This window comes from Mizuhopecten yessoensis, unplaced genomic scaffold, assembly GCF_002113885.1.
Source record: "Mizuhopecten yessoensis strain PY_sf001 unplaced genomic scaffold, ASM211388v2 scaffold9737, whole genome shotgun sequence".
NCBI classification, from domain to species: Eukaryota; Metazoa; Mollusca; class Bivalvia; order Pectinida; family Pectinidae; genus Mizuhopecten; species Mizuhopecten yessoensis.
Window position 1 is genome coordinate 424,662 of NW_018408197.1, and position 20,016 is coordinate 444,677.

The window sequence follows — 20,016 nt, forward strand, 5'->3', positions numbered from 1 at the left end:
CATAAGGTTAAAGAATGAGTTACGTGTATACACATATGCTTGTGGTGAGTCGTTCAGCTAGGCTGTCAGGGGATAACCGTCAAGGACCCCGAGTACCGGAAGTGCCCTTCGGGAACCTTCTGTGCTGACCCTGGGAGTCAGGACGGTGACAGCCGATGGGATACACCTGAGACACCGAGCTGCACAGACGTCCCTGGACCCTGTCCTGTGCCGCTCCCTGTTACCGCCGATACCCGACGGTCACAGGCTATCAGGTAACTCCATATGATTACTCAATTCACAACATGCTTTAGAATATGAAATTGTTTGGCAGTCTTCTGGGGGTATTCCCTGGACGCATACGGTTCTAGAAACAACAAAGGGAAGGTAGTTATAGTTTGTATCATATATGTACTATATTTACCTGAGATATTTTACCTGTATATCTACCTGTGATTTTAAAGTTAAAAAGTTATGATTTTTATTGAACTGGCGTAAGGTTTCAAAGAATAATATCATCATCAGTGTGAAAGAAAACTAAGACATTAATATCAAGTTCAATATTTTTATTCGATAAATCCATACTCAATATCAATATATTAATTACAATTGAATTCAAATAGAACAGTGACATGCATAAATTTCAGTTTTCATTTATATCATGCATTGGGAAAATATTACTTCTAAATACTCTGATGTATTCAAATATATTTTAATGTATATTAAATGATAAAACTTAATCAGTACATTGCAAAGTTGATAGTTGTATGAAGGAGCTCACATATTATAAGGGGAGAGAACTAGACTTCAACTTACTTATATAGAGCATTATGAATTATAAAAGAAGATATTTACATGAGGTACAATACTGACATATACCTTATGCTGGTGAAAATTAAAATAGTAAGAATAATGCTGTCTTAGATAATGTTTGCTTCAATATTTTTGGTCAAATCATAAAAATCTAACATCTTCAAAACACGGAAAGGTGTCTCCTTATATTTTGAAGAAAAAGAAAAAGTATACAGAAAATGTTGGAAATAACAGTGAAATATTCCTGTATCTGTGATAAAAATATAGTCCCTTACCATTCCTTTATTATCTGATATTACCTTCAAAGTAAGGTAGCTCTATATATTCATTTAAAAATCGAAGAAAAAATATGTCATGAGGGAAAATACATATATGACGAATGTTTTAGCACAAATGAACGATTAATTTTGAAAGATAAAAGCTTGAGAGTAATCTATAAAATGCCGGAAAAAAAGAAAAAGGAAACTGAAAATGTAAAACAAGTTTTGAAATTAACGAAAATATATCAGATAAAAGGAAAGTATGAGAAAAAAGTAAAGTTCTTAAATTAAAGACGGGAAAAAGCTACTGGTTCAATGAAGAGATTCTGATCTCATTCAAGATGGAGAAGATTGAAGCGGCAATTGCACAGATTGACCTTTATGAGAGTTGAATAGATAAACCCCCAGTCCATACATACATAATTGATTAATCCTTTTTATCTCCGTAATTGTTGGGTTGTCTGCATTACCGTGTTTAAATTCAACTTTATTTTTTTTTATTTTATATAATTTTTGCTTTAAGGCCCACTAGGTCACTAGTGTTCAATTTTGAGTATCTCTGATGATACATTTTACTTGCTTTTTTGCATTAGAACTGGACTGCCAGATGTATAAACGTACATGTTTCACTATAATCTGCATGCTATGACGTTTTCACTTTCAAATAAGCAATAATACTATTTTTTCTAAAGTCATATTGATTCTTTAAAAATGTAATTTTTAATATTTGGTTTCCCCATTAAATGACTAATATATATATATATATATATATATCATTTAGGGCTTTGCTAAATATTAATTAATTGTGCTTTATAATTAATTTATTTATCTGTTATTGAAAGATCAGTTCAATTATATCAAATACTATATGGATCAGCTCGTTAATATTATCAAAAATATAAAATTGAAGAAAATTAAAAAGTCAAAAAAATATATAAGAATATTTATATAAGCATATGTGCTTGAGTTCCAACAGGTGAGTTTTACAGGAAGATTCACTTGTTGAAACTCAGGCACTTTTTAAGAAAAAGACTATAACCCCTATCAAAACAAGTTGCCCTACAGGTAAATTAAAAATGTACATTTGCTCTGCACAATACCTATATTTTGCCCAACAACATGTATTGGGTGACGTCACCAGGCTGGTATAGGAATACAAAATCTATATTGTGTGAACTAGCCCATTACTCATTTACGATACAGTGAAATAAATACGAAATATATATGTATATGTTTTGAAAAATACATATTTAATGATCTAATGTTCAACAATTCAAGTCTAATTTGCTAAAAGCAAACAAATAAAACATTACTAACATAGTTTTAACTGATGGAAGATTCGTGTGTTCTACTGTGTATTGTCACTTCAGCAAGGCAGCAAAATGTTCTTGTACAATACTGGGATTTAGAAGTGGGTCGGTCTGTTCCGACGGGGAATTTTTAAACAATTTAGTAACGAAAACGTTATTTGGAACTTTGATATACATTTGGAAGTTTGGAGATTCAGAAGAGACAGAGTGCAACACGGATGCAGCACGTGACAATGCTAACAAATTCAGAGAAATGTTTAAAAATCCAATGATTCAAATTTATCACCAGCTCAAACACCAAAAATGTCCAATCTGCTCCTTGATAAATCTTGTTGTCAAACATCCTACTAAGTCTGCATCCTTAAGCATGGTAATGAAACACCCCAGGTGACTGGATTTTATTATACAAAATATATATCGCAGCTGTCTGTCTTTATATTTAACGAAGAGTAAATACTAGACGGGGTCTGGTTGATATAAAGGACGTGGTTCGTGTCTTTTGTTTGACATGCAATATAACCAATACCAAGGTACATGCTTTTGTACTGCCAATTTCTATTGACAATTATATAGAAATACGCAGAAAGAGACTCGTCACTGCGTTATCATATTGCCCAACCCCTGACCCCCACCCCGATCAGGACTGCAAGTATTATACGTGCTTTACGTGTATATATGCGATTAAACAACCTACCTTCCCACCCAACCGTGTATATTTTAACCTGTATATGTATAATAAATTTTAATTTTAAAACTGCCTGACATCCCCGTTCTTTACCGTCTTCACTTTGATGTGTATTTATATGACATCAACTCATTGATGTCACATTGATTTCTATATGAGTATGTCCCATCTTTGGATCGTATACATTGCTACACCTATATATGACAAACACCATTTTTTTCCATTTCAAAATATTTTATTAAATCAATCCGATTCAAAAGAAATTGAGCAAGAAGCAAAGCCTATATAAATCCTCTCCCAGGAGGTACATCTCAAACAATAGCAGATAATAAACTAATATAGAGCACTATGAATTATAAAAGAAGTTATTTACATAGGGTACAATACTGTCATATACCTTATGCTGGTGCAAATTAAATAATAGTAAGAATAATGCTGTCTTAGATAATGTTTGCTTCAATATTTTTAGTCAAATCATAAAAATGTAACATCTTCAAAACACTGAAAAGCGTCTCCTTATATTTTGAAGAAAAAGAAATAAGTATAAAGACAATGTTGGAAATAACATTGAAATATTCCTGTATCTGTGATAAATATATGGTCCCTTAACATTCCTTTATATCTGACTTTGCTTTCAAATTACGAATTAAAAGTATTTATTTAACTCTGTATATTCATTAAAAAACCTAAGAAAGAAATATGTCATGAGGAAAATACATATATGACGAGGGCTGAAATGATTTAACTCTTGTAAAGCACAAATAAACGATTAATTTTGAAAGTTAAAAGCTTCAAAATAATTGATAAAATGCCGTAAGTAAAAGAAAAAGGAAACTGAAAATGTAAAACAAATACTTGAAATTATAGAAAAATTCTCAGATAAAAGGAAAGTATGAGAAAAAAGGAAAGTTCTTAAATTAAAGACGGGAAAAGCTACTGGTTCAATGAAGAGATTCTGATCTCATTCAAGATGGAGAAGGTTGAAGCAGCACCTGCACAGATTGACAATTATGAGAGTTGAATAGATAAACCCCCAGTCCAAATATACATACATACGAATTTATTCATCCTTTTTATTTCAGTAAATGTTGCTTTGTCTGTATTACCGTGTTTAAACTCAACTTTAATATTTGTTTATTTAATATAATGTTTGCTCTAAGGCCCAACGTCTGTCACTAATGTTCAATTTTGAGTAACTCAGATGATACATTTTACAAGCTTTCTTTTGCATAAAGACTGGACTGCCAGATGTATAAACATTCATGTTTCACTATAATCTGTATACTATGACGTTTTCACTTTCAAATAAACAATAATACTTTTTTTTCTTCTAAAACCACATTGATTCTTTAAAAATGTTATTTTATCACGTATACACCTGAAAGGTACCAATAAATATTTGGTTTCCCCACTTAATGACTAAGAGATGTATATCAATCAATTAGGGTGTTGTTAAATTTTAATTAATTGTGCTCTATAATTGATTTATGTATCTGTTATTGAAAGAACAGTTCATTTATATCAAATTCTATATGGATCAGCTAGTTAATATAATCAAAAATATGAAATTGAAGAAAATTAAACAGCCAAAAAAATATATAAGAATATTTATATAAGCATATGTGCTTGAGTTTTAACAGGTTAGCTTTGCAGGAAGATTCACTTGTTGAAACTCAGACACTTTTTAAGAAAAAGACTATAACACCTATCAAGTTGCCCTACAGGTAAATTAAAAAGGTATGCGTTCAGGGAATCAGCCGTCTTCTGGGTATTTACACTTGCTCTGCACAATACCTACATTTTGCCCAACAACATTTATTGGGTGACGTCACCAGGCTGGTATAGGAATACAAAATCTATATTGTGTGAACTAGCCCATTACTCATTTACGATACAGGGAAATAAATACGAAATATATATGTATATGTTTTGAAATATACATATTTAATGATCTAATGTTCAACAATTCAAGTCTAATTTGCTAAAAGCAAACAAATAAAACATCACTAACATAGTTTTAACTGATGGAAGATCCGTGTGTTCTACTGTGTATTGTCACTTCAGCAAGGCAGCGAAATGTTCTTGTACAATACTGGGATTTAGAACTGGGTCTGTCTTTTCCGACGGGGAATTTTTAAACAATTTAGCAACGCAAATGGTATTTGGAACTTTAATATAAGTTTTGAAGTTTGGAGATTCAGAAGAGACAGATTGCACGCGACAATGCTAACAAATTCACAGAAATATTTAAAAAAAATCCAATGATTCAATTTCATCACCAACTCAAACACCATAAATGTCCAATCTGCTCCTTGATAAATCTTGCTGTCAAAAATCCTACTAAGTCTGCATCCTTAAGCATGGTAATGAAACACCTCAGGTGACTGGATTTTATTATACAAAATATATATCGCAGATTACATGAGTTTATTGTGTAAATTCATCCATAAACACAGCTGTCTGTCTTTATATTTAACGAAGAGTAAATACTAGACGGGGGTCTGGTAGATATAAAGGACGTGGTTCGTGTCTTTTGTTTGACATGCAATATAACCAGTACCAAGGTACATGCTTTTGTACTGCCAATTTCTATTGACAATTATATAGAAATACGCAGAAAGAGACTCGTCACTGCGTTATCATATTGCCCGACCCCTGACCCCTACAACGATCAGGACCGCAAGTATTATACGTGCTTTACGTGTATATATGCGATTAAACAACCTACCTTCCCACCCAACCGTGTAATTTTAACCTGTATATGTATAATACATTTTAATTTTGAAACTGCCTGACATCCCCGTTCTTTACCGTCTTCACTTTGGTGTGTATTTATATGACATCAACTCATTGATGTCACATTGATTTCTATATGAGTATGTCCCATCTTTGGATCGTATACATTGCTACCTATATATGACCAACACAATTGTTTTTCCATTTCAAAATATTTTATAAAATCAATCCGATTCAAAAGAAATTGAGCAAGAGGCAAAACCTATATAAATCCTCTCCCAAGGGTGCATCTCAAACAATAGCAGATAATAAACTATGAATATTTACATGGAAGGTTTAGAACATCAGAAATAAATCTGTATCAACGAAGATCAAAAATAGGAACATACATACATACATACATACATACATACATACATACATACATACATACATACATACATACATACATACATACATACAAACATACAAACATACATAATGATGGTCAATCCTTATATTTACACCATAAATAATGTTCAAATGCTATAAAAAAAAACACACAAAAAAACAGTTGAAGCGGGTTGCTACGATGGTAACTACGGTAGCCGTGGTTGTAAGGATAATATAGTTCAAGTAAATCTAGAGCGATGTTTAGGTGAATTTAGAAAACAAGTCGTGAACAACATTGTTTTTCTTCTTTTCGTCGCTATTACATTTATAACTATGCTCTTGTTAACCACCTACTTCAATTGACAAGTGTATGTAATTACACAGCAGGAGACCCGTCCCTGTGTATGTCATTACACAGCAGGAGCCCCGTCCCTGTGTTATGTCATTACACAGCAGGAGACCGGTCCCTGTGTATGTCATTACACAGCAGGAGACCCGTTCCTGTGTATGTCATTACACAACAGGAGACCCGTCCCTGTGTATGTCATTACACAGCAGGATCCCCGTCCCTGTGTATGTCATTACACAGCAGGATACCCGTCCCTGTGTATGTCATTACATAGCAGTATACCCGTCCCTGTTTATGTCATTACACAGCAGGAGGCCCGTCCCTGTGTATGTAATTACACAGCAGGAGCCCCGTCCCTGTGTATGTCATTACCCAACAGGAGACCCGTCCCTGTGTATGTCATTACACAACAGGAGCCCCGTCCCTGTGTATGTCATTACACAGCAGGATACCCGTCCCTGTGTATTTCATTACATAGCAGGATACCCGTCCCTGTGTATGTCATTACATAGCAGTATACCCGTCCCTGTTTATGTCATTACACAGCAGGAGGCCCGTCCCTGTGTATGTCATTACACAACAGGAGACCCGTCCCTGTGTATGTCATTACGCAGCAGGAGACCCGTCCCTATGTATGTAATTACACAGCAGGAGACCCGTCCCTGGGTATGTCATTACACAGCAGGAGACCCGTCCCTGTGGATGTCATTACACAGCAGGAGACCCGTCCCTGTGTGTGTAATTACACAGCAGGAGACCCGTCCCTGTGTTTGTAATTACACAGCAGGAGACCCATCCCTGTGTTATGTCATTACACAGCAGGAGCCCTGTCCCTGTGTATGTCATTACACAGCAGGAGACCTGTCCCTGTTTATGTCATTACACAGCAGGAGACCCGTCCCTGTGTTATGTCATTACACAGCAGGATACCCGTCCCTGTGTATGTCATTGCATAGCAGGATACCCGTCCCTGTGTATGTCATTACATAGCAGTATACCCGTCCCTGTTTATGTCATTACACAGCAGGAGGCCCGTCCCTGTGTATGTCATTACTCAGCAGGAGACCCGTCCCTGTGTATGTCATTACACAGCAGGATACCCGTCCCTGTGTATGTCATTACATAGCAGTATACCCGTCCCTGTTTATGTCATTACACAGCAGGAGGCCCGTCCCTGTGTATGTAATTACACAGCAGGAGCCCCGTCCCTGTGTATGTCATTACACTGCAGGAGACCCGTCCCTGTGTATGTAATTACACAGCAGGAGACCCATCCCTGTGTTATGTCATTACACAGCAGGAGACCTGTCCCTGTGTATGTCATTACACAGCAGGAGACCCGTCCCTGTGTATGTCATTACACAGCAGGAGACCTGTCCCTGTTTATGTCATTACACAGCAGGAGACCCGTCCATGTGTATGTCATTACACAGCAGGAGACCCGTCCATGTGTATGTCATTACACAGCAGGAGACCCGCCCCTGTGTATGTCATTACACAGCAGGAGACCCGTTCCTGTGTATGTCATTACACAACAGGAGACCCGTCTCTGTGTATGTCATTACACAGCAGGAGACCCGGCCCTGTGTATGTAATTACACAGCAGGAGACCCGTCCCTGTGTTATGAAATTTCCCGACCCTGATCCACCAGATCAGGGCCACTAGTACTATGTGTGTATACATACGATTGAAACGATATATGATATTCAAATACAAAAATCATTTTAAAACTTCATGACGTTTACTTTCCTAACCGTCTTTGCTGTAAGGTGAATCTTTGTGATATCAAACCACTGTTTCTAATTCTTATGACCATTAACAATTCTAACTCTATTGAAACGATCGCTAGCCAAATACCTGTATATGTTTTCCTGATCATGATGACCCTGATAACGACTATTTACACTAAAGTTGTATAGTTAAAATAACTTTGATATATATTTGTATTCGTTATCTTTACCGTATACATTTTTTACATACATTTATGTTTGTTTGTTTGTTTGTTTGTGTTAAACGGCCCATCGACGGCTGAAGTCATTTAGGGCCATGGCGATTTTCAAAAGCATTCGCATTGTATGTGTAGATAATAAAAATAAAAAGGGGGTTAAAACTAATAACAGAGATAACGAATAGATGATATGGACTTTGTGATTTATATAACGACAAAGAGGGTAAGGTGGGTTAAAAGACATTAGAGTCTATAGAATAGACCGATGTCTTTCAAATAGTTAAATAATGCCTTCGAGTCCACGGAACTGAAAAGAGTTTTTATATCCGGGACTCGAAAGTAGTCATCACGAATGTGTTTAAAATCGGAGCATTCTATTAAAAAATGTTCCACTGTGAATGGAGTGTCATATGCATGGCATGAATATGGATCTTCTCGTTTTAAAAGGTACGAATGAGTAGGTTATGTGTGCCCAGCACGGAGCCAAGAGAGGACAACTTCCTCTCTACGATCTTTCCGACTGGGAACAGATGTTTTAAGTTTCGGTTGTACTTTAAAAGGTTTGTTGTTGGTCTCGAGAGACCAGCGTTGCTGCCATTCATTTTGAATGGCTGTACGAATCATAGGTTTGAAATCTGTTTATGGTAGTTTGATATGTGTTTGTTCGAGATTTAACACATTTTTAGCTTTCCTGTCAACAAATTCGTTGCCTTTAATTCCGACATGTCTCGGAATCCATAGTAAAGTTATTTTAGTTTTTAGGATCTCGTAACTGTAAACTTTGTAGGACAGGTAGAGTGTCTGAACAAATGATTGCCTTTTTAATGCGGTGTTCATCGACATGGTCGAGGACCAAACCAACGGCGTATGCTTCTGCATAAAGGATGGAGGTGCCATCTGGTAGTCGAACTGAAGTGCAAGTATTGGCAGTACAGCAGGCTGCTGCCACTTTCTCACCTTCTTTGGAACCATCGGTGTAAAGTTGTGTATGAGAAGAGTAATTCGAAATGCATTCCCGAAAGGAGGATTTATGTTCTTCGGGCATTACACTGGATTTCCCTCGCTCATGTAATGTTAAGTTAAAATCAGGTGTTTTTATGGTCCATTGAGGAACATCAGATATGTAAAATTCAGCTATGTCGGTCAACTTTATGTTAAGTTCTTGCAGGAGATTTGAAATTCGGATACCAAATGTTGGCAGAAGTTTTAGGTTTTGCGTAAATATGTTTTGGTACTTGGGTTGAATACCAAGGTAAGTTTGCTCCTAACTGTACTTGCTTGTAATAATAATATAGCAGTATACACTTATCTTCGGATTTCAAGAAAAGATTGTACCTGTTAAGTGCTCCTATCTTCTATCATAAGAGCAAAAATAAATAAATATGACACATGGTAGTCTAGTGGTAGGACACCGGGCTCATGACCGAAGGGTTGCGGTTTCGAGGCACGGCACGGCACTGTGTTGTATCTTGGAGCAAGATACTTGAATCCGCTTGCTCCAGTCTACTCACACAATACATCTCCAGCAGGCATACACCCATAGGGAGATATGAGCCAGGTGGCATATGACTAGTAGTTAGCGCCTGATAAGGCAGCTCCTACGAATTCCTCAATATTGTATTGATTAATATATATGCTAATTGTATTGACTGTATACAATTGTATATCTATGTACTGTAAAGCGCTTTAGAGTGACTTATGTTAGCTAGATAGGGCGCTATATCAAGTGTTGTATATTTATTTTATTTGTTTTACTCATCTGTAAATTGAGTACGTGGTTGGGCAGTGCTAGAATTGTTGAATGCTAGCTGTGAGCACCGAAATGGTAGCACCGGCTGTATGCTTCCCAGGTAGTTGCGAAATATATAGGCTGGTTGCAAATGCCCTATAACCACAGATAAATGTGTGTGAACCGCTTTGAGGCAGCCTATGAACTTGGTTGTGATAAAGCGGTATATAAGAACCTCGAATTCTTTATTATCATTATCATTATTATTATTAAGATAAGGAATATTATATCACATACTTTGATAGAACTCATTATTTGATTTTAAACTCCAGTTGCCATTCACTGATAATCAATAAATTTCATAAAGCAAAAAAGATTTCTCCCTTTAAAATTTTAAACAGATTTTATTAAAAAAAGGAAAAGGATTTTAATTCAGAAAAAAAAACTTTTGTAATCCTTTACTCAGTTCTTAAGAGATGGTATTTTCGCGTCATTATTCCAAAGTATCGTTTTGAAATAGAGTTCAACTCGGCTCATGTTTGCATAACTTTGTCTATTTTGTACAGGTATCATGGAGACAAACACATCTTTCACGTCTATGAAGATTGCCGTGATTAAAATTAAAGATTAAAGTTATTTAGTGAAAAGTTATTAATTCGAGAATTATAATGCATCTGACAATTTGATAAACTGCTCGATTTCTGGAACTGTTGGGATATCTTATTGATAACAAAATGAATGCAACAACAAATAGCGACAGAAACCCTTCTTTAATGATTGCTGTAGCAAATAGAAATTTCAGCCAAGTTCAACATTTAATTGAGACCTGGCCAGAACAGCTTCATATGAAAGATCAGAAAGGTGCGAATGCGTTGTTACACTGTTGTGCTAGTGGATCTATTGAGATATTTAAATATCTTGTTCAGAACGGATTGGAGACGGCAACAAAATCAAATCAAGGAGAAACATGTCTGATGATTGCTGCAGGCAAAAATAATTTCAGCATGGTACAACATTTAGTGGAGACCTATCCCGGACAGCTCGATGAGAAAGATCAGCAAGGTTTGAATGCAGTGTTACACTGTTGTGATAGTGGATCTATTGAGATATTTAAATATCTGGTTCAGAACGGAATGGACACAGCAACGAAATCAAATCTAGGAAGAACATGTCTGATGAATGCTGCGTACAATAATAATTTCAGCATGGTACAACACTTAGTGGAGACCTATCCCAGTCAGCTTGATGAGAAAAATCAGAAAGGTGCGAATGCGTTGTTACACTGTTGTGCTAGTGGATCTATTGAGATATTTCAATATCTCGTTCAGAACGGATTGGACACGGCAACAAAATCAAATCAAGGAATAACATGTCTGATGAATGCTGCAGGCAATAATAATTTCAGGATGGTACAACATTTAGTGGAGACCTATCCCAGTCAGCTTGATGAGAAAGATCAGCAAGGTTTGAATGCATTGTTACACTGTTGTGATAGTGGATCTATTGAGATATTTAAATATCTGGTTCAGAACGGAATGGACACGGCAACAAAATCAAATCAAGGAGAAACATGTCTGATGATTGCTGCAGGCAAAAATAATTTCAGCATGGTACAACATTTAGTGGAGACCTATCCCGGACAGCTTGATGAGAAAAATCAGAAAGGTGCGAATGCGTTGTTATACTGTTGTGCTAATGGATCTATTGAGATATTTCAATATCTTGTTCAGAACGGATTGGACACGGCAACAAAATCAAATCAAGGAGTAACATGTCTGATGATTGCTGCAGGCAAAAATAATTTCAGCATGGTACAACATTTAGTGGAGACCTATCCCAGTCAGCTTGATGAGAAAAATCAGAAAGGTGCGAATGCGTTGATATACTGTTGTGCTTATGGATCTATTGAGATATTTAAATATCTTGTTCAGAACGGATTGGACACAGCAACAAAATCAAATCAAGGAATAACATGTCTGATGGATGCTGCGTACAAAAATAATTTCAGCATGGTACAACATTTAGTGGAGACCTATCCCGGACAGCTTGATGAGAAAGATCAGCAAGGTTTGAATGCGTTGTTACACTGTTGTGCTAGTGGATCTATTGAGATATTTAAATATTTGGTTCAGAACGGATTGGACACGGCAACAAAATCAAATCAAGGAGTAACATGTCTGATGAATGCTGCAGGCAAAAAAAATTTCAGCATGGTACAACATTTAGTGGAGACCTATCCCAGTCAGCTTGATGAGAAAAGTCAGAATGGTTTGAATGCATTGTTACACTGTTGTGCTTATGGATCTATTGAGATATTTAAATATCTGGTTCAGAACGGAATGGACACGGCAACAAAATCAAATCAAGGAGTAACATGTCTGATGATTGCTGCAGGCAAAAATAATTTCAGCATGGTACAACATTTAGTGGAGACCTATCCCGGACAGCTTGATGAGAAAAATCAGAAAGGTGAGAATGCGTTGTTATACTGTTGTGTTAATGGATCTATTGAGATATTTCAATATCTTGTTCAGAACGGATTGGACACAGCAACAAAATCAAATCAAGGAGAAACATGTCTGATGGATGCTGCGTACAAAAATAATTTCAGCATGGTACAACATTTAGTGGAGACCTATCCCAGTCAGCTTGATGAGAAAGATCAGCAAGGTTTGAATGCGTTGTTACACTGTTGTGCTAGTGGATCTATTGAGATATTTAAATATTTGGTTCAGAACGGATTGGACACGGCAACAAAATCAAATCAAGGAGTAACATGTCTGATGAATGCTGCAGGCAAAAAAAATTTCAGCATGGTACAACATTTAGTGGAGACCTATCCCAGTCAGCTTGATGAGAAAAGTCAGAATGGTTTGAATGCATTGTTACACTGTTGTGCTTATGGATCTATTGAGATATTTAAATATCTGGTTCAGAACGGAATGGACACGGCAACAAAATCAAATCAAGGAGTAACATGTCTGATGATTGCTGCAGGCAAAAATAATTTCAGCATGGTACAACATTTAGTGGAGACCTATCCCGGACAGCTTGATGAGAAAAATCAGAAAGGTGCGAATGCGTTGTTATACTGTTGTGTTAATGGATCTATTGAGATATTTCAATATCTTGTTCAGAACGGATTGGACACAGCAACAAAATCAAATCAAGGAGAAACATGTCTGATGGATGCTGCGTACAAAAATAATTTCAGCATGGTACAACATTTAGTGGAGACCTATCCCAGTCAGCTTGATGAGAAAGATCAGCAAGGTTTGAATGCGTTGTTACACTGTTGTGCTAGTGGATCTATTGAGATATTTAAATATCTGGTTCAGAACGGATTGGACACGGCAACAAAATCAAATCAAGGAGTAACATGTCTGATGAATGCTGCAGGCAAAAAAAATTTCAGCATGGTACAACATTTAGTGGAGACCTATCCCGGACAGCTTGATGAGAAAAATCAGCAAGGTTTGAATGCGTTGTTACACTGTTGTGCTAGTGGATCTATTGAGATATTTAAATATTTGGTTCAGAACGGATTGGACACGGCAACAAAATCAAATCAAGGAGTAACATGTCTGATGAATGCTGCAGGCAAAAAAAATTTCAGCATGGTACAACATTTAGTGGAGACCTATCCCAGTCAGCTTGATGAGAAAAGTCAGAATGGTTTGAATGCATTGTTACACTGTTGTGCTTATGGATCTATTGAGATATTTAAATATCTGGTTCAGAACGGAATGGACACGGCAACAAAATCAAATCAAGGAGTAACATGTCTGATGATTGCTGCAGGCAATAATAATTTCAGCATGGTACAACATTTAGTGGAGACCTATCCCGGACAGCTCGATGAGAAAGATCAGCAAGGTTTGAATGCATTGTTACACTGTTGTGCTAGTGGATCTATTGAGATATTTAAATATCTGGTTCAGAACGGAATGGACACGGCAACAAAATCAAATCAAGGAGTAACATGTCTGATGATTGCTGCAGGCAAAAATAATTTCAGCATGGTACAACATTTAGTGGAGACCTATCCCGGACAGCTTGATGAGAAAAATCAGAAAGGTGAGAATGCGTTGTTATACTGTTGTGTTAATGGATCTATTGAGATATTTCAATATCTTGTTCAGAACGGATTGGACACAGCAACAAAATCAAATCAAGGAGAAACATGTCTGATGGATGCTGCAGGTCATAATAATTTCAGCATGGTACAACATTTAGTGGAGACCTATCCCAGTCAGCTTGATGAGAAAGATCTGAAAGGTTCGAATGCGTTGTTACACTGTTGTGCTAATGGATCTATTGAGATATTTCAATATTTAGTTCAGAACGGATTGGACACGGCAACAAAATTAAATCAAGGAATAACATGTCTGATGATTGCTGCATGCAATAATAATTTCAGCATGGTACAACATTTAGTGGAGACCTATCCCGGACAGCTCGATGAGAAAGATCAGCAAGGTTTGAATGCATTGTTACACTGTTGTGCTTATGGATCTATTGAGATATTTAAATATCTGGGTCAGAACGGAATGGACACGGCAACAAAATCTAATCAAGGAGTAACATGTCTGATGATTGCTGCAGGCAAAAATAATTTCAGCATGGTACAACATTTAGTGGAGACCTATCCCAGTCAGCTTGATGAGAAGTATCAGAAAGTTTGGGATGCATTGTTATTCTGTTGTGCTAGTGGATCTATTGAGATATTTAAATATTTGGTTCAGAACGGAATAGACACAGCAACGACGACACATCAAGAGGTAACATGTCTTATTGTTGCAGTCATTAGCAAGAACCTCGACGTGATTAAATACATTGCAACGAATTATGAGGAGCAGTTATTGAAGTTTAGCCAAACTCTATTTTCGTGTTGTTGTGAATATATGAATATAGAAATATTTCGAATCATCGTGACTGAATCAATGTTGAAAAATGATTTTTTAAACTACGCTAAAATGATATTTAACAATAATGATGCTCTCAGTATGTATTTTATAGAGAAATATCCAACTCAACTGAGTGCGATGAAAAGGTGGACCCGCTACCAAGTGTATGCGTCCGCGGAAGTCTGAAAGTATTCGATGCTTTGATATCTTTAGGATTCGATCCCAACCGTACTCATACAAGAGGTCGTACATGTCTGATGTACGCTGCAGGTGGTGGGCATCATGCCCTTGTGCAACGTATCTTAAGCTTGTCATCAGTTGATATCCATGCTACAGATGATGATGGATGTACAGCATTACATAAATGCCAATCGCTCGATACATCATGGGAGTACCTTGTTAAAGCGGGACTGTCACAGAAGAATTTCAATAAAAACGGCAGAAGTCCTATCCAAGAAGTAAGCAAAACATCGAAAAATATCCGAAAAGGTAAGGCATCATCGATTAAAATGTATCGGATGTAATTTGCATACAAATTTTTTAATAATTGCACATTTAGTTACATCGAGATTTCGCCAAAATAATTAAACAAACCAAATAACACATGACTTGTACATGTTTATTTTACCTACTGGATACACCTAAATGGAAAGGTTAAATGTGTATGAGTATATAAAAAAATAACTGAATCTTGTTATAACCATTACAATGAATAAGCACTTCGTTAAACTTGAGACTTAGTGTCTCATTCTAAAAACTAGCCATCTCGCTATGAAACTTACTGTTTCGTTATTACGATTTAGTATCTTATATATCAGAAGTTTTTTAAATTTTGCCTTATAAATCCTACCAACGAAATTATCTTAGTATCTAATTAAAATAACTAATTGAACTAAACTTAAAGCCAATATTAAAAAACAAAAACGCAACGGGAGCAGGTTTTGTCTACGAAACTAGATCCTCTGAGAAGCAATCATTGCTTGCAAGTCATTTAACAGTTTTGCTCACAAAAATATCATGATGACGACAGCAAATTCTCCTTGACGTAGATTCAAATGTAAAACCTTGATTGCTGATATGCCGTCCTTTTGCCATCGACATTGGCAGTGAAATAATGAATTTGTTCGTATGCTGTATGTGAATGATGAAGCATGAGAAGGGAGGAGAAAAGCTTGTGGGGTTTGGAGTTTCAAGACTTTGACGTTAAATTTAATGCCAATAACTCTGGTAATTTACAATACAAATGCATATCACCAATAGGTAATAAATGTGAAATTAGACAAGTACCTCATATTATTTCACCATTTGCTCTAGTTAAATTCGGCTTCATATGGATTTAGACTTTAATCACCAATATTCATCTCTCATTCAAAATCACAATATTGATTATGCCTTAACTCCTGTATTTGTCTTATATGAACAGTGATGTTTTGAAAAATTAGTCTCCTTCCTTCTTTCTGTTTTTGTTGTTTTAGAAGAAAATCTTTTAAATACCAAAGGTTTAAATCAGAGCTGCTTGTGTTTAATATGAAAATAAATACCAAGTTACCAAAACACCAAAGGTCCGTGAGAGAAGTAACATGTAACCAAGATAGTTATAATTGAAGTCAACTTGTTTAAAAATAGATATTAATGTGGACAATATATCTCCGTCTCATTAACTATCACCTTTACGCACGTTAGATTTAAACTAAATCATTTTTAGACATGCATTTATGGACTAAAATAAGAAATTTCTAAAGTAATGATTGAGTCTACTAAGGCGTCATAAGAAAAATATTAAGTCGTTATCGCGAGATACTAAGCTGTTGAGACGAAACAATAAGTCCCTATAACGAGAAAATAAATCGAAACAAAGAGAAACTATTTCGTAAACGTTACAACGAAATAGATAAATATGGATGTCCTCAATCAACCACCACAGCTTTAAAAAAGACTTATTTAAACACAAAAAATAATCTTATAGTTCATTCTTAAAGGAAAAAAAACCGTATATATAATGCAAACCTAATGGAAAGGTACAATAAACAAATATCTAATGATTAAAAAAAAATAAAATGGTTTCTACCAGATTATCACGTGAAAATTATAGCAATTTTAATCATATAGTAGTTTACACTCAAATACAAAATGTACTCTTAATGTTATTATAATATACAGTAACATTGCCTACAACTAGTTTATTTTCTTATCCTTTTCATCTTAATGGATGAAGGAAACGTAGGGCAATTAATTGCTGAGGGATTCGTTAAAGTTGCTGATGTTGCTCTGAAAGGTAAGTACATATTATTTTCATTTAAATGATATCTAAAATACGTAAGATACTGTGACACTATCTGCATTTAAAATTTTCTTTTTGGTCTTTATTTTGGATTCATTTGATTTTACTTGACATATGTTTTTTGTTCTTTATGATCGATGCTCTAGAACTCGAAAACGTGCTAAAATAATTACGCCCACAGTAAACAAATTAACACAAATTGTTTTGATATTGTTTTGTGAAGCGATCCAATATTGAACTCATTCACATCAGACATATTTGGAACATTTCTAGGAACGTATGAATTTCAAATTTATTTCTTTGTAGCATATAGCGGCAACGCTCTACAACAATATCTTTTACTGTTTAATGGGGTGACCGAGAAGTACCGCCATATTCGTGTTGTGTTCCTTGGTCCAGAAGGAGCTGGAAAAACGACACTTTGTCAACGACTACAAAGAGCACAAGTTGATATGTCACAGCGCTGTCCAACTAATGGTGGCAATATATATCAGCAGTTGTTCAAGGTGGAGATGGATACAAAACGCTGGTTGAGGATGGAAATAGAGTTAGCAATTACCGGAAGATTTGGAGTTTTATTCAAAGAAAATCAGGTGCTAGAGAGTAATGTAACGAAAGAAATCATTGAGGAAGGTATGTATGAATGAATAAATTTATAAAAATGCCACATAAGTGTCCAACTGTTGAAATGAAAATTACAAAATTCGAGCACTGATGTTATTTGTGTAAGCTCTGTTACTGTGTCTTTATATACTTTTAAATCCGACGTCATGCAGTTTGTATGTTTTTTGTATTCCCCGAACCTACAGGGAAGTGATGTATTTGGTCAGTGATGATGCTTAACCGAATCGAAACACAGTTTTTACCCTTGAATTTGTTCATTAATTGAATTTGATTCCTCATACAAAGGAAATACATATTTAACAACAGAAAAGAAATGTTCGCATGTCGACATCTTGTAAAACATTTTAGCTGGGAGAGGAATGGGTTGATTTTTATGACCCCATTGAGGTAGACAAATCTAGTTTCTTTTTTACTTTTCTGTAATTTCCCTGTTTAATTTCTTGTTAAAACTAAGTTGTTTTTCCTCGTTCTCTAAGTCTTTTGGCTGTCGATAATAGTGTAGTGGTTTGTATAGGGGGCCATCTAATGGCCCGGTAGTGCATAGACTGGTAGCGTTCCCTTTGGCTTCCTCACCAAGAGTGTATATCAGAGTTTTGCTCCTTTGTGTATATATGTGTTGATCCTCGTGACCTAACAATGTCAACATTCTGTCAAATTACTATCGATTTGGTTACATATTGCAGATTCCTGGCATGTTATGATACTGTGTATGGGTAATGTACTGATGGATGTACCCTTAGTACAACTGCACTTGATTGATCAGTCCTATAACCAGTGCAGGCGCATGTGTTAGTTAGTCGAACATGATTGAAGTTCAAACATGTACCAATGGTCATTGGCCTTACCTAGTATATATACATGAATACATACTTTTTGTTACATTACAAAATGGTGTACTCAGCAACTACATACACATGCAATGTTTACTCATTCAAACCTACCTAATATATTGGTCAATGTTTACATTACATTTTAACATACTGCAGTCGGCGACTATATAAGGTGTAGTTTCTACTCATTCAGTTATATGATACATATACGTTTAAATTGTTATACTTCAAAATGTCATTGCATATATATTTCATTTACAGTACAAAGATATTTTTGATGCTTTTTAATGGAACAATAAATAATATACTTCCTTTACGTACTGATAAAATTTTGTTGATCGAATTATTCCCTTTCTATAAATCCAGTCACTGAACTTGTTACACATGAAGCAAAACTCATATGTAGTTGTGTTACTAGCTGTAAAGTTTGTTACAATACAAAAGTCGAGCAATACCGTGGCGTCGAAGAAGGAGAAAGAGAAAAAGAGAGATAAAGAAATTGAAATGCTCTAAGATAGCTCGAAGGTTATCTTGATGCTGTCACTTACAACAGACTATGAAAGAAGTCATAGGGAGCAATTTGTTCTTAAGTTTTCTAAACCTTTCTTTTCCCCTTTTTTTTCGTAATATCCCTCTTGCCTCCCTTTGTTGAAGTGTGGTTATTCCCAAAAGATGAGAAAAACCGGTTTGTTAGTCGGCAGTCGTCAGGTCTTTCTTTTGAGTAATTAGACTTTTTCTCTATAATTATGACAATGTCATAAAATATCTTATTTTTCAGATGTTGATGACACGGTTTGGACACCTTCAACTAACAGACACAGATCCGGAAACCTCGATTACGCTAAACTACAAGAAGAAGGTATGAAATAGTCACCATAGTTTGTTAGAGTTGAACTGAATTGATTTGCGGAGGCAAGGATGAGGGTTCGAAAGGTCTCTCGATACTGAAACTCACAGTTTAATTCCAAATGAATTTTGTACATATATTAAGAAAAACAAATTTTGGATAAGTTAGAATTTGAAACTTAGAATATTCCGATTGCTTTATCGATATACATTGACTCTTTTTTTTGTCAAACATTCATTGGGAAATATCCGTCAAAGTTTGAATTTGACGCCAAAACAACAATTACTGTTACAGTATGACAGAAAGGTCTTTTCTTTTGGAAAGCAATCATGTTCTTTATATTTT

General features: G+C 35.6%; 2 protein-coding genes across 3 annotated transcripts in view; both read left to right on the forward strand.

Moving 5' to 3' along the window:
* On the forward strand, positions 1 to 15,222 carry LOC110458738 (ankyrin-3-like). The gene is made up of 3 exons (XM_021510624.1): positions 1 to 254; positions 10,749 to 14,963; positions 15,202 to 15,222. Exons 2-3 carry the CDS (start codon positions 10,917 to 10,919, stop codon positions 15,220 to 15,222), a joined length of 4,068 nt encoding a protein of 1,355 aa, XP_021366299.1. The 5' UTR covers positions 1 to 254; positions 10,749 to 10,916.
* LOC110458740 overlaps positions 14,781 to 20,016 on the forward strand; it is a 14,191-nt gene continuing 8,955 nt past the window's right edge. The window contains exons 1-4 of one of the 2 annotated variants that reach the window (XM_021510628.1): positions 14,781 to 15,578; positions 17,305 to 17,364; positions 17,677 to 18,003; positions 19,603 to 19,683. In XM_021510628.1, coding sequence (XP_021366303.1) covers positions 15,347 to 15,578; positions 17,305 to 17,364; positions 17,677 to 18,003; positions 19,603 to 19,683 — 700 coding nt within the window. In that variant the 5' untranslated portion in view covers positions 14,781 to 15,346. The remainder of the gene's footprint in view (positions 15,579 to 17,304; positions 17,365 to 17,676; positions 18,004 to 19,602; positions 19,684 to 20,016) is intronic. The other variant, XM_021510627.1, reaches the window with a different exon arrangement.

What these genes read in the sequence shown, in the direction of transcription:
- LOC110458738 (XM_021510624.1), top strand. Translation starts at nt 10,917, where the DNA reads ATGAATGCAACAACAAATAGCGACAGAAACCCTTCTTTAATGATTGCT. An exon ending in CAACGACGACACATCAAGAG is followed by an intron (nt 14,964 to 15,201) that starts GTAACATGTCTT and finishes TGTATTTTATAG; the next exon opens with AGAAATATCCAACTCAACTG.